Source organism: Sphaeramia orbicularis, chromosome 8, assembly GCF_902148855.1.
Source record: "Sphaeramia orbicularis chromosome 8, fSphaOr1.1, whole genome shotgun sequence".
NCBI classification, from domain to species: Eukaryota; Metazoa; Chordata; class Actinopteri; order Kurtiformes; family Apogonidae; genus Sphaeramia; species Sphaeramia orbicularis.
In genome coordinates this window covers 45571554-45586384 of record NC_043964.1, presented here as the reverse complement: position 1 = coordinate 45586384, position 14831 = coordinate 45571554, and the positions used below count along the sequence as shown (strand labels likewise).

The 14831-nt window shown below is 38.9% G+C and overlaps 2 protein-coding genes across 2 annotated transcripts; one reads left to right on the top strand and one right to left on the bottom strand.

The window, feature by feature from the left end:
* Positions 1–93: 93 nt before the first annotated feature.
* On the top strand, positions 94–4104 carry swsap1 (SWIM-type zinc finger 7 associated protein 1). The gene is given in 3 exon segments (XM_030142362.1): positions 94–384; positions 2429–2496; positions 2498–4104. Coding segments are annotated over 3 exon segments (846 nt in total). The 5' UTR covers positions 94–120; the 3' UTR covers positions 3012–4104.
* Positions 4105–8308: 4204 nt separating this feature from the next.
* On the bottom strand, positions 8309–13790 carry epor (erythropoietin receptor). Its single transcript, XM_030142355.1, has 8 exons — positions 13093–13790; positions 12669–12804; positions 12323–12489; positions 12101–12252; positions 11852–12008; positions 10916–11003; positions 10742–10829; positions 8309–9413 (listed from the first exon to the last, which is right to left on the bottom strand). The coding sequence occupies exons 1-8, from the start codon at positions 13196–13198 to the stop codon at positions 8718–8720; spliced, it is 1590 nt and encodes a 529-aa protein (XP_029998215.1). The 5' UTR covers positions 13199–13790; the 3' UTR covers positions 8309–8717.
* Between the last annotated feature and the right edge of the window lie 1041 nt (positions 13791–14831).

Here is a 14831-nt window from a genome sequence, read left to right as displayed (position 1 = left end):
TCTACCCGGACCTCAGCAGCACGAACACCAGAGTGCAACATGTAAACAACCGCGGAAAACTTAAGTATGTTTGTCCAATAATAAGGGAAGTTGATACGTCTGAAGTCAGTGATATCAGCCATGGCAGACATTTTAACGCGTGTGTTTAAGACTTTCATGTCTCAAAGTGATTTAGCGGTGGGACAGGAAGTGGTGCCCGCGCCGGGCCGCAGTGCACTGCTGCTAGGGGAGCACAGCCTGGGCCGCTCCGTGCTGCTGCTGGCCGCCGTGACCGCTGCCTCACAGATGGACCTGAAGGTTATTTTCTTCACCCAGACACACATTGAGAGCCTCCCGGTGTCTCTGCAGAAGCGCATTCCCAGCCTCAGCCCAGGGAGTTTAAAGGTACAAGTCACTGTCCTGGAAGTCCATGGCTTTTCACTGGCAACAGGGCGACATTCACCTGTCAATGGTTTATTCATTTAGTAGTCTTCATAGTGATGACAAGCCATGAAACAAAATCATTTCATTTGGATCTGATGAAAACTGAAAGATTTACATTAGAGGAAAAGCAGCAAATTGTTTTTTGTTTGTTTGTTTGTTTCACCCCCTTTTGTTTTATTGTTTTATTGACTTTACAATGACCAGGATTGTACGTACATTCCATATTTCTACATCTATGTGTCAAGATATAGCTGGAATATACAGGGAATATGTAGACAGCATATACACAGATTGTACAGAACCTGTGTGGGAAGTTATTGAGAGAAAAAAAACAAAAACTAAAGGACAGAAATGATCCAAGTCTAAAAGAAGAGATCTGAAGGAAATGCAACTGGAGGTCACACTAAATACTACCTTTTGTCTGTAAAAGCTTTTTAATTCTGTGTTTTGTGTCTGTTGTCAATACTGTGCATCTGTATTCTGGGTTTTCTTGTTGTATCTCGATAAAGACACTAACCTATTGTAACCCTGAAAAAGCAACAAAGCTGAAACTGACATTAGAATTTTACAAGGAACTGTATATTGTTTATGATTGTAGAATATGTGCTTTTCTTCGTACAGAGAACTTAAGTGTCTGGATCTGAAAAGAACAAAAGCAGCAAATTATTACCATGATGATCGTTGAACCAGAAAAAGATTTACATCCTTGCTTTTGACAAATGTGAAGTTGTTCAATGTCCTAACAGGAATGTCACTGACAATGTCACTATAAAAAGTAATTTATAGTGATGTTGGCAGTGAAAGTCCTGTCACATCAGAGCATCTCTTACTGCGTCATGTCCATTGAGAGAAAAAGAGCTGAAAATATTGAGTAGAGGAGAAAAATACACTGGTCTACAAGTAAAATGCCTCCTGAAGAAATAGTATTGAAACCGTACCAAGTTTGAGTCACTAATAAAAGAAATTTTAAGTCAAAATGCTGGTTGGTTGTTGTTTACATTCTTGGGTCATAATGTGAAATTCTGTGGAATAATGAGAGAATGAGTATTAACCAAAAGGAATTCAACACTACCAAATCTACTTTAACACACTGTCTACACATTACATTCACATTTCAGGTTCTTTCTAGTGGAAGATTTATAAATCTATTGTATACATGTACACAAACTAATATATATGACTATGATTCATAACACTTTTTTCATATACATTGAAAACATCAGCTAACCAGTGCTTTTGTCATTAAAGTATGTGAGATTCACATTAGCACTTTTAATCTGAGGCAGATAATTAAAAAAAAAACCAAAAAAACCAAAAACAATTGTAGACCAGCATATTAGCTGCCTCAAAGTTAGTAATTTTTTTCCATTCCAAACAGCTACATGTGCAGATTTCATCCTCTTAAATTAAGATTTGTAGATTTCCTGTCTTACATGTCAGATCTGTAGTGTAGGACAAGATGTTAATATCCCTTCTTGCATAACTGAGGCACCCACAAGACTCTGTGGGATGATCAAGTGAGTGAGGGGATCTTCTGGGTTCTCAAGTGGGCGCCCTCCTTATTCAGTGTTTCACTGATTGGCCCACAACACCTCCAGAGGGTTCAGCAGTGAATCCCAGCGTCCCTGGTTCACCCCCTAGATGCCATCCACTCACTTGAAGGCCCAGGTGGAGTCCTTTCTCTTCATCCAAAGCCACTGACTGTCCTTTTCAGCAGCTTTGGAGAGGTCCTTGATTGCCTGTTCCATGCTGGTGTGCTGTTCCCAAGACCAAGGCTACCTTTCTCCTGCTGCACTTAGCCTACAGTAACAAAATATTAAATGTCTGTTTTGGAATGTTGGATGGAGAATGTCAAAAGTACTTTATTATCATGCAACAAACAAAAGAGAATAACATTAATGACTGTTGAAGGACATTTGTTTTGTGCTCTGAGATGTACAGTCAAAAAACTGCGTAGAAGTTTGTTTTTTTTTACTGTCATTCTTTCTTTTTTTTTTTTAAATAGAAAATCAAGTTCTCATATCCCAGGACAGTAGAGGAACTGCTTCAGCAGGTGGCCAGTCTCCATGAGTCCCCCCAACCTGTCTCCCACACCCCCGTCACTGATTATAGTGGACAGGCTGAACACCTATCTGTGTGCAGGCTGCAGCCACAGTGGGTTTCACCCCGGGGAACAGTCCTGCGCTGCTCATGTGTCTGCACTGCTGTGTGATACCGCTGCCTTTCTTACACAAGTCCTGGAACAGCGAGCCTCAAGTTCGGGCCCCTGTCGTGTCCTTGCCTCTTTCCAATCAGAGAGTGACACTGAGGGAACCGCCGGGGACGCTTCAACAATAGACCCCATCCTGGATGTACTGGATCGCTATTTCCAGGTGCGGTGTACTATGGACCAAGACAAAAGCTACGAAGCCACTGCAGCTGGACTGCAGCAGGTGTGGAATATATATTTTTCTGGATCACTGGTCACAAATGCCCCCTGCAGCAATGAGACCGATGACAAGGCAGGCGCAGCCAGACAGTGTAAGCTGCTTGTTTTACCTGATGGTCTAATTGAGTTTAGGCTGGTTTTAGAGAGACTTCAGCAGTGAATAGCTAACCAATGGACATTTTGTTAATTGCAAATGTTGGGTGGGGGTCTAGGTGTGTGTTAGTAAAGCCTGTTCGCATAAATGGAGAGATGGGAATTTGAACATTTCAGATAAATAAATCGAATTTTCACCACTTTTGTAGCTGTAAATGAATGATTCTATGGTAGTTTTTTTTTTTTATATTCTAATGCAAAAATCAACTAAAAATCCACTTTTTATGGTTGATTTTACAAAAGCGTTGTTACTGTTGGAGCATGCCCTCAGACCCCCTGACAGATTTCACGCATTTTTTTGGTTTGTGTACCTGAATTTTGTCTGTAACTAAATGTGTGAAACAAGATCCAACTCTTTTCAGATTCAGACAAGTAAGTAAAGAAAAAATGCAAATGTCCATCAATGTCATTTAGAGGTTGTGAACAGTTTTGGAACTTACATTATTGGCTCCTGAAAAGTAATTGTGAAAAAGGTTTTTGGCAAAGAAGTTTTACTAAAGACATTTGGTGAAAATGTGTGGGAACCCCAACCAAACCAATTATTTATTTACCTATGCTTATCACCATATCACTAATATAGCCTGTGATCTAATGTCAAACACTTTCATGTCATGTGTTATATACAATATCAGAGAACAAGGCCACAGAGTTTGCAGATGTTTATTTTTTAATGGACAGATTTTTCAAACATTTCAATACAATCTTAAACTACAAACTGTACAAAAAACACTGTTGATTGTTCCATGTTTGGAATCCTATTAAAACATTTAATATTTCAACAGAAAACCTAAAAATTATAAACATTTAAGTATTTTCTCCTCTCTCTTATTCCTTTAATCATTGTGTAACCCTTCCATCTAGTTGTAAACCAGTTATTTACAAAAACAGAACTAAGATGATCTGAAACATTGAACTCAAGTGGCTGATATCACAGTCATGTAGAATGTACAATGTGATTTATATTTAACAAATCAGCAAAAATATAGACGCTTTCATTGCTAAGAGAAAATATTTAGAAGTGGAAGAACAGTATTATGCTTCGTTATTGTAGACCTTCATAGTCTGATAATGAAGAAATATGTTTTAAATTCTGCTAATTAAAATTAAGTTTCCTGTGTGCTAAAAAATCTAATATTTCCCTAAAATTATTATATGAATAGTTGTTACATTGGGATGAAGTTACACTGAATACTCCAATCCTTTTCCAATTTCTGGAATCATCAGATTAAGTGACCATGTAAACAGAGTAATCCGATATGCTTTATCAGATAACAGTAATCTGATTATGAGAAATGAAATTAACACACCTAGATTTTTCCCAATACTCCGATGTCTTCCTGAATGTATACAGGTTAATCTGATTACCTCCCCCAAGGAGGTTATGTTTTGCCAGGGTTTGGTTTGTTTGTCTGTTTGTCTGTCCGTTAGTGTGCAACATAACTCAAAAAGTTATGGACAGATTTTGATGAAATTTTCAGGGTTGTTGGAAATGGGATAAGGAAGAAATGATTAAATTTTGGTGGTGATCGGGGGTGGGGGGGCCCACGGGGGGGGGGGGGGGGGGGGGGGGGGGGGGGGGGGGGCGCAGACCACAAAATTTCATCAAAATCTATCCATAACTTTTTGAGTTTTGTTGCACACTAACGGACAGACAAACAGACAGACAGACAAACAAACAAACAAACAAACCCCGGCAAAAACATAACCTCCTTGGCGTGGGGGGGCCCACGGGGGGGGGCACTGATCAGCCTTGGCGGAGGTCTGCGCTCTCCGAGTGCTTCTAGTTTATTTTGTTTTTATGTCTGTGCATGTGTAAACACCATTAAAGTCATAGAGACTGGAAGTTACGTAATCAAACGTGAGCGGAAGACAACAGGAAGTTTAAGTCTACCCTCACTACATATGTACGTACTCCGAAAGAAATCCGATAGTGGACTTGAGCATCTAAACTAGGATTTATTGATTATCGCATTTCTTAAGTACATACATGTAAATGCATTAGATCTGATAATTACAATTATCTGATTACTCCCAGTTATCTGACTTTTATGGTCAAGTAAACAGGCTCATTGTAATGATGTGGTAAAATACTAATGAATTATATAGTCAAATAATATAATTAAACAATGCATAAAATTTCAAGGAGTCAGATTTTATAATTACTTTAGCTGAAAAAGTATGACCTGTCTAAGTTTCATGTTGTTTCACTGTTTTAATGGAATGGCCAGCTGTAATTATTCCATCTACATACCTATGCTTACGTTGGTATTTAACATGATTTTTAATTAAGCTGCAAAAGCAAACAAACTGGAAAAACTGTGAAAAATATCCAGTTTGAGTTCAAAACTCAGCTGAAACGTTTTCAATGTCATGGTAAAAACATCTATGCTCTACTTCTTTAAAGGCAGTAGTGAATAAAAAATGGAAAGTAAAAAATAACTTATCCACAGCCACAGCTATTTACCTAAATATGAAAATGGCCTTAAAACTTTACTGCATAGCTACAGTAATAGTTATTTGGTCATTTGTTCTGTATTTAAAAAAAAAAAAAAAAAAAAGAAGGCAAAAACTATTTCAAAGTTCAGTGAATCATTTGCAATAAAAGAGCAAAGAACCTTCTAAATATTATGAACAAATACAGTGAGCTCTGTGGGAAAATGACAAAATAGCTGAAGGGTTCAGGTCAATGATATTGGCCTTGGATTTAGTCAGAAAATAAAAGTAGAAATAGATGAAAACCAAATAGGTGTTAGAGTTAAATCACTGCTCTGTCATTGGCAGCTTCCAGGCCAAGTTTCTAAGATATTCATCAGTTAAAACAGCGTATGACTTTCATCACAAATTTTTCTTCAGATTTGTAAAACCAGAGTGATAGCCTCCTTATCACTAATCCATAAGTGTTTCCGTGCTTACGCACCTAAATCACTTCCCTCATGGTGAACAAGTTTGAAGCACACTCCATCACAAACCGTCAGTTTGTTTACATACTAAACTGAAACCAAACAGTCACTTGGGCCTTTTCAGAATTCCACGCAGCCACAATATGGCCACAGCAGCAGCAAACACGAAAACGGCTTCATTGCTTCTTGTTGCTGCAGCTGCAAAAAAGGCCTAATGATGGTTTGGTTTCAGTTTCTTATGTAAACAAACAGATGGCTTGTGATAGAGTATACTTCGAAGTTGTTCACCGTGAGGGAAGTGATTCATTTGCGTTAGCATGGAAAGATTCATGGATTAGTGATAAGGAGGCAATCACTCAGGTTTAACATATTTGAAGAAATATTAGTGATGAAAGTCATATGCTGCTTTAATAAAAAAAAATAGTTTAACGGGCAAAAACAAAAATATTTTTCTTAAACATAAGGACACTGTGGTTTTTAGATTAAAATGATTCAAAAGGTGTAAACACTGTATTTGTTGAGGCTTCTTTAAATTGAAGATTTATATAACTATGGCAAACTTTTAGGTATTCATAGGACTGTTGACAGTTTGTAGTAATCAAAGGTGCATGGTGAAATGAAGGAATACGGCAAAACATTGATGTATTGCATTTTTTTAACATAAGCTAGTGGTGGATATCACACACAGAGCTGTCAGTTTGGTTTATTAGTTTAAAATTCTGTTGTGAATCGATCTTAACAGGTTTAGATATAGCCTATATTTAATCTGGCATTACTGTAACTTAGCTAAGTTTTCATTTCATTGGTATTTGCTATTATCTGCTTTACTTGAATTCTTAACTAGGGGGTATTAGAATGCTAAAATTCCAAATAACATAGTAATCGTGGCAAACAAACAGCAATGTTAATGTGAGAGCATTAACACAAACCATTAATTCCTTAAATTCCAACCTTAATGATAAGGACCTCTGCTACAAAATGAAGATAATACAGAAGTATGATAATACTGCTAACGGCCATTATCACCTGCTGTAAGAAGGCTTAGCTTCCACAAATACTATATTAACATAAATTTTTATAACATTATATTAACTTCTCTCTGAAAATATTTATTCAAGAATGAGATGATCTGGTCTGTTGGGAGTGTTCTTGTAGTCCATCTCCAAACTACTGTTCCATTAACAAAATTTTAGGACAATTTTAGGATTTCATGTCTGCCATGCTGGACTTCAGTTGTGGTTGTTTTTTGTTTTGTTTTGTATTGTTTTTGGAATAAATCATGTTTTTAACCTGACAGCTCAACTTTGGTTATAACAAGACCATAAAAGTGACTTGGTTAAACTGATGCTTGATGAAGTTTTCCATTTTGCCTAGTTAGTAAGAGAGTATATAGACAGATATACTTTATTGATCCCAATCTGGGAAATTGCAGATAGACATTTTACTAAATTGTTAACATTTCCTATCGTCCAAAGGTGGGCTCGAACCACCAACCTTTAGGTTAACAGCTGCACGCACTAACCAATTACAGCACAGAGACAACTGTTCAAGTGTGAAAACCTTGAACAGCTATCTCTGTGTTGACAATTGAAAATAAAGCTAGTATTTAGCAAGATTTCACCCACGACTCACAAAATGCTACAACCCCATTTTGTCCAAATATGGTCGCTTGCTCTTTCCCAAAATACAACTAATGGTTTCAGTGGGTGGTGTCACAGTTCCTCCATCCACCAATTATATAGTCTGTGGTTCAATATCAAATAATAAGAACTGAAATAATTAAAGCATCACTTTATTGTCACTTTCACTCTTTTCATGGGAGTTAACAGCTGAATTGCATGTGGTTCATCACTAGTCTTATTGTTTTAAGGTTCAATGTGTCAAATACATTTTTGTGTGACTTTGTGTTGGAGTCTTGTGCTGTGAGCCAGTCATTTATTATTTGTTGACATCTGCTAAGTGCATTCCTAAGCACAGTAATCTCAGTTTGCTATATTCATGAAAACAGCCTGTACATCAGTTTTTAATTCCGTATGCTTCATCCCTCCTCTTCTGCTCCTCTACAACGCCAACAGTGTGCAACACAGTCTCCAACACAAAGTTAACATAAGCAGGTGAGCACATACTTAAAATACTTTTCACCCTTAACATGCGTCCCTAACCCTGGGTACACATTTCATGGCCTTTTGGTGCTCACTGTGAAGGTTAAGCTTGGGAGATCAGTACAGCCCAAGAGCATGTATGAGACCTAATTTTAACGGGAATATGTTCCAGTTTCTATGTCATCAGATCAAACGTGTCTCCAATCTAATCCTAACTCTGAGCTGTGACCCAGTGGGGATGAGGGGAAAAGCTAAATATGCTGCTCTCTTGTATTTCCTTATACTTTACAACCATTCTGTCATTTTATGTAAAAATTAGTATGACTCAAAAATTATAAAGCATTTCCCTAGCTTGTTTTTTTTTTTTTTTTTTGCAGGTTATAGAACATTTCTGATATAGAAGGTAGGGTACTAACTGCTTAGCACACAGACATTACGTCAACTATTAATATTAGGTACAAACCACATGTAATAGTGTAGTCCTGTACAGGTCAGGGATGATTTGAATAGAAACTGCGTATATACATCCAGTGGACTCTCCTTTGTAAGTCCTAGCTTACTCCTGTGATGTCAGTTGGCTCTTTGTTCCAATAAGAGCACTTTCTTAACAGTTGATGGGTGGCCTTGTGGCTTTGGGTGAACATCCAAACCCTCCACCAAGCCCACTTCAAGCTTCAGTCCATGTACAGCCTGTCTAGCTTCCCTCCTTTTTCAGCAGTCACCATGGAGAGAGTGTTGCCTCTGCAGGAAGGGCCCTCTGTGAACAGGAATCTCGTTCTTGTAGTCATGGGCATAGATAGCCACTCTCCCGATGTCATCTAGTCTGCTCATTGGGCTGTAATCCATTGAGACCCCAGAGTCCGCCACTGCCATGTAGGTGTACCCGGGGCCCTTGGAAGTCCCGGCATGGTTTGGGTACTCAAAGCTGGACTGGGAGGACAGATGACCTGAACCAGAGCCCAAGTCAGAGTGAGATTCGGACAAGACAGTCTTTCTGGAGGTGAAAAGCACCTCAAGTGGTAAAGTCTCCTCAAGAGGATCATTTGAGTGTTTGTCTTCACCGTGGTTGTTTTTACTCAGGGTGATGTAGGTGTCTTGAGACTCCAACAAAGAAGACTGGGAGCATGGGATGGGGTGCTGGTGCAGGGCCCGTAAGCGATCCATCAGCCAGTTGTCACTTTGAGTTGAATCTCCTCTTTCCAATGGCTCTCTCGCCTCCAGTCCTGTCTTTGTATCGTCCTTTCTGCCAAGGGATAAAGCTCTGGAGGCTTTGGGCGGCAGAGGAGGGGAGGGTAATGAGGTGCACAGGTGGAGCTCTGACAGGACCTCCAGAGGAGATGGACATTCTTCTGAGTAGAAATAAGTTGGTCTCAACCACAAGCTTCCATTGGTGTGTCCCAACCACTCCTGTCCAACAACAGAACAAAGGATTATGAAAGGAGGTGTACAGTCCTGTCAAGGGTTAAGGGTCATGGTCAACTTTTTGAGGTTTTGGTGTAATGCCTTAACTATCAGTTCATTAAAGACATTTAGTTTCCATCATGGTAAGTTTAAAAAAATATGACAGCCCGATGAGGTTTAATGCAAAACATTGAGTCAAAGGTTGCGCAATTCTACCACCCATACCTGACTTAGGCACAGTTTACACAACAATGCTCTATGGTGAAAACGGCAAAATATTTTATCAGATGTGCCTTTTGTTTAGACGGCAACAGAATTTTTGGGGGTTAAAAACGCAAAAAACTGAAACCACCTACCAGAGTGGAAATCTTAAAAATGCTCCACTCTTGCATCACCGTCTAAAGGGTTGAAAATGCAAAACTGTGTTTTCTCATAGTGTAGAGTTTACATCACAGGCACACGCCAGTACAGGAAAACAACATCTCATATTATTTCCCTGCAACGGACCTCCAAGTGGTGTTAAGCAGTAAATCCACCTTCTTGTCTGTCCAGAAAAAATTGTCCATTTTTGAGCATGGCTTTGCCATGTTCTGTTCCCTGTTTTGTGATTGTATTTCAGGCTGGGGGAGAACAGGAGGTCAAGTAGAAAGGTTCTACGCAGGCTTGGTGGTGGTGATGCCACCTAGCGTGCATACTACATTGATAAATAGGGCATTTCACATACTTTTGTGTCTGTCTGCATGCAGATTTTACCCCCAAAATGCACATGAACACGAAATTAAAAGTGAGAATGCAACACCATTTGTGTTGTGTTCAGATTGTTTCTGTCTAAACTTAGCCTTAGCAGTAAAAATTTTGAGTTATTACTGCAACAAAAGCAATCCAACTAAAAGTAGTTGTAAGAAAACTGCAATGAAGAATGCAACATGAATTAAAATAAAATAGCCACGAATCTAAAATCAAATGTATTTTTCCTTTCCTCCCTTAATTACACAACTGTGTTAATGGCTCATGCTGTACAACTGTGCAAATCTTCATCAAAGTTTAACAAACTATAGTTTTATGAGTCAAAATGGAAGTCATGCAGTGTTCACTCCTGCCTTTTTGAGCTTCTATAGCTTCTACCTTATATCTTAAAAACTAAAAAACTACACTACAACTGAATTCCTCAAAATAAAACACTTAACTACACGTAAAAAAAAACGAAGTGAAAAAGCAGTGCTCTACAAAAATGACATGGTAACCATCTCTGACAAACATTAGCGTAATAATCATATCATGATCTGGAGCGTGTTAGTGTCTTGGCAATAGTGTTTATAAAACTGAAATCCCACCTGAAAGTTTCCATCGTAGACAGTGAAAAGGCCTTGGAACTTGCTGTCAGGAATTGGGATAGCAGGCCAGATCTTATTCATAAGAAACCTGCAAAAAGCATAGAAACTGAAAACATGTTTTTCCATCAGTTATGGAGGAAACCTTGACTGTGCTTGTGTTTGTGTTTGACTGACCTGCGATGGGACAGAAGCATCATGAGAGACAGAACAAGGAGGATTAAAGAGATGATCACAGTCAGAGACACGATGAGTGGGTCAAGTTCTGGGAGCAACACAGAATAATCCAAAAACACAAGGACACAGGGAAAAAAGTAAACAAAATAAAGAACATAATGTGCTGCTCACTTTTAAAAACCATCGGTCAGAATGGACAGATGGACAGACAAGCGCCAAAACGATTACAATACCCCCTTGGCCAGAGTTGGCCGAGGGGTAAAAAACAATGCAAATGACATCTTTGTAAGGACAGTTAAAGTGACCACTATGAATATATGACAGGACGAAATGACTCTCTTAGCCCGTAAAGACCCAGTACTACATTTGTGGCAGTTCTCAAATGAATTTTTCTCTCCATTTAACCTTTCTTAAGTGATTTATCACCATTCATTATAATATTATACTTTGTATTTTGCATTTATCAGTGAAAATCAGGTGTTTTCCTTTATTTAATTTACTGATCACGTAGATGTTCATAAAGCTCAGATTAAAGTTGAGGTTTATTATATCACAAAACAGAGAAAACTGAAGAAAAAGTGACTTTTTCAGCAAAGATATCATTAAATGAATATAAAACAACTACAGAGCCTCTGAACATCCAAATGGGTCATCTGATGACCATGAAAAGATGACAAACTGCATTTTATCTCAACTATTTACATGTATTGTTAGGTTTAGTGGTTCTGAAGTTATTACACATTTTAGATCAGTAGATGACTTTGGCTGCCTTAACCACCTTTTTCATTTGGTCTTACATTCAGTGTGAGGCCAAAATATACGTATTGGATTTAATTTCAAAGGGAATCTTCTTGTGTATGGATTTAACATTTCTTTGGCATGCAACAGAAATGTTATCAGTGGCTCGAATGTTATCTTGATCCTCCATACACTCACCTGCAGGCGGGGTTTCCACAAACACCGGATCACTCCAGGCGCTCCAGTATCCGCTGTAGCTGATCCCGTCCAGCTTCACCCGGACTCTCACCTTGTACTTTGTTCCTGGGAGCAGGCCTCTGAGGATCAACATTGAGCTCGCCCATGCCACCTGCACCTGCAAAATAGTCCTCAACTCATCAGTCCAGATCTGATGAAACAAACCTATTGCTCAAAACTTAACTTAATGTGGAACAGCGAGAGTAATACCTGCCCCACTTGGCTGTCCTCTGCAGCATAGCTGACCTCATACATCATGCTGTCATCCATGTACTTGAGAGGAGGAGGCACCCAGGTGACATTCAGCTGGCCTTGGTGACCGGTTCGACTTACTGTCACATTAGCGGGAGGGTCCAGCAGAACTGCATGCAGAAAGAGAGATTTAGCTTTGGATGAGGAAAGTTTATCTACCACATCTGTGAAATATCTTACAGGTAAGCTCAATGAGGAGGCTACGGTTGTGGATTAGCCTCCCCTCCCAGTTAATTTGGATGTCCATCTGGACAAACATCTGGGTTTGGTTTAGATGGCAAACGAACAGTCTTTTCCCTCCTGGCACACGGAGCTCTCTCAGTGGACACCTGCTGCTGTTTTCATTTCTACAAAGATGCCAACAAAAACATGAGTTTAAGTGAAGAATGAGGCAAAGAATACAGTCTTTCTTTTTTCCACACCAATCTATCTATTGAATCACCACAGCTTCAAAAAAGAGTGAAAAATTAAGATAAGCATCGACTTTGATCTACAGTTGATTATAATGACAGTGAATGATGCTTACTGGTAGGTGTACATGAAGGCATACTGATCCACAGAGCCAGCTCTCTCCTCATCGTCGGCCCAGAAGCACGTAAAGTCCTTCCTACCTTGAGCAAAACACTTGGGGTTTTCTGGCTCCTGTTCCAGCAGCATGGACACTATTGGGTGAGATAAGTGTGAGATGACCATATGGGTTCAGCTGCTTTTTACAAAAACATGGTACCAAGTATTTCATATATACCAAATGTAACTACCTATTATAACATCAGCACGACTGATACCATTAATAAAAGTTGTTTTTTTGTTTTGTTTTTTTCCCCAACAAATGTCCGTTAAAAAGTTCTATTCCTCCTTTATAATGGTGATGGCAGACTTATTTCACTCATTCATGTTGCGATCTTGTTGTCCTTAAAAGGTACAGAAGATGCAAAGAAACCATGTCCTACCTTTCTTTTCGAAATCTCGTGCGCCCTGACCGATGTAAGAAGCTCGCGTGGTGGCGCAGATAATCACGTAAAGTGCCAACAATCGACTTGGGTGATCACATGTCATCCTTTTGTCCTCTCTGTGAACAGAAGAAAGACTTTGGCTTTCTGTTATTCGCCTGCATAACTGGAGAACAACCTTCTAGAAACGCGACCGCCGCAGCTCTAGTCTCAGGGGGAGGTTTGTTTTTTTGTTTTAGATATTGTGGATAGCGGCGACGCGGTTACACGCCTGCATGCGTGCGATAAGGTGTGCTGGAGGCAAACTGTTTACTTTCACCCAAAACTAGTGAAGAAGATGAGGTGGGCCAAATGTAAAGTGTACTCCGGCGGGAATCACGCGTTCATTGATGTTTACAACTTGTCTCTGCTGAATTTGAGGGGGAGAGAGACTGTGCGCCTTGTACGTGGCCTGTGCGTAAAACCTGTGTGTAAACGTGTGTTGATTATGGAAATATTTAACAAGATAACAGGGTTGTTATGGTTAAAACTGAGACTACAACAAAAGCAGCAACGGGAAAGAAAAAGTTCTCTTAGCTGACATAAAATCGAAAAGACAGAATTAGAGGAAAATTAAACAGAAGCAATGAACGAGTACTAAAAACGAAAGGGAAGTGTAAAATCATATTTTCATTCTCCCGCAATGTTGACGGTGCATACTGTTCTAGAATAAGTAACTGCATAACATGGGACCTTTAATAAACAACAGTTTTGTAAATCCAACTTTAAATCATGTTTGTTTGTTTTTTTTTTTTGTTTTTTTTTTTTCAACTTACCCTTGTCAGCCTACGAAAAAGCAAGGCTTTTCCCATCCTTCCAACCCTAAAACATTAAAACTTAATAAAAACTAATGAATTCCTCAAAATAACAATAAAACCGTCTAGATAGATAGATAGATAGATAGATAGATAGATAGATAGATAGATAGATAGATAGATAGATAGATAGATAGATAGATAGATAGAATTGATTGGCTTTTAGTTACGAAACTAACGAAACTCATACACCAATGAAGCAAACCTTAAAACGGTTTCTTATCTCCACAGTGCACTCGTGTTTTCTTCGTTTGGCCGTCACTATCAGAGCAGCAGAAGGCCCTGTTTCTCCACGCGTGATAAGTGGGGGATAAGGGAACGTAGCGGCCCATCCCATTCAGTTTAAATCCAATTCAGCGCTTTTGCATCAACGAGGGAAAAAGCAAATCCATATAGCGTAAAGAACTGCAGGATTTCATCACCCCGAGTGAAAACTGAAGAGGCATGAGACAAACGAGAAAAACGAAGCAGCTACACAAAAACAATGTTTAAGATGCAACAGGTTAATAATTAAAACACACACACGGAGGATTCTCTTGTCCACATTCTTGTCCACATGTTTCACTTACCCTGATTTTTATTTTTTATTTTTTTAAATGTGCCAAATATTTACAACACAGTAATTACCTCCGCCAGGAGGTATTGTGATTACTTTACTTTGTGTGTTTGCGCGTTTGCGTGTTTGTTTGTTTGCAAGCAAGTTAACTTAAAAAGTTATGGACGCATTTTCATGTTTGCATTTAAACAAATGAAATTCATTTCAAATATTGCACACCTTTTTGGTGACACACACATGTTCAGTTTCATTGTGTCCCACAGTGCCATGTAATCAACCTCCTCCAGAAGCCATAAAATTATAAAACTTTTTTTTTTCTTTAATAATTT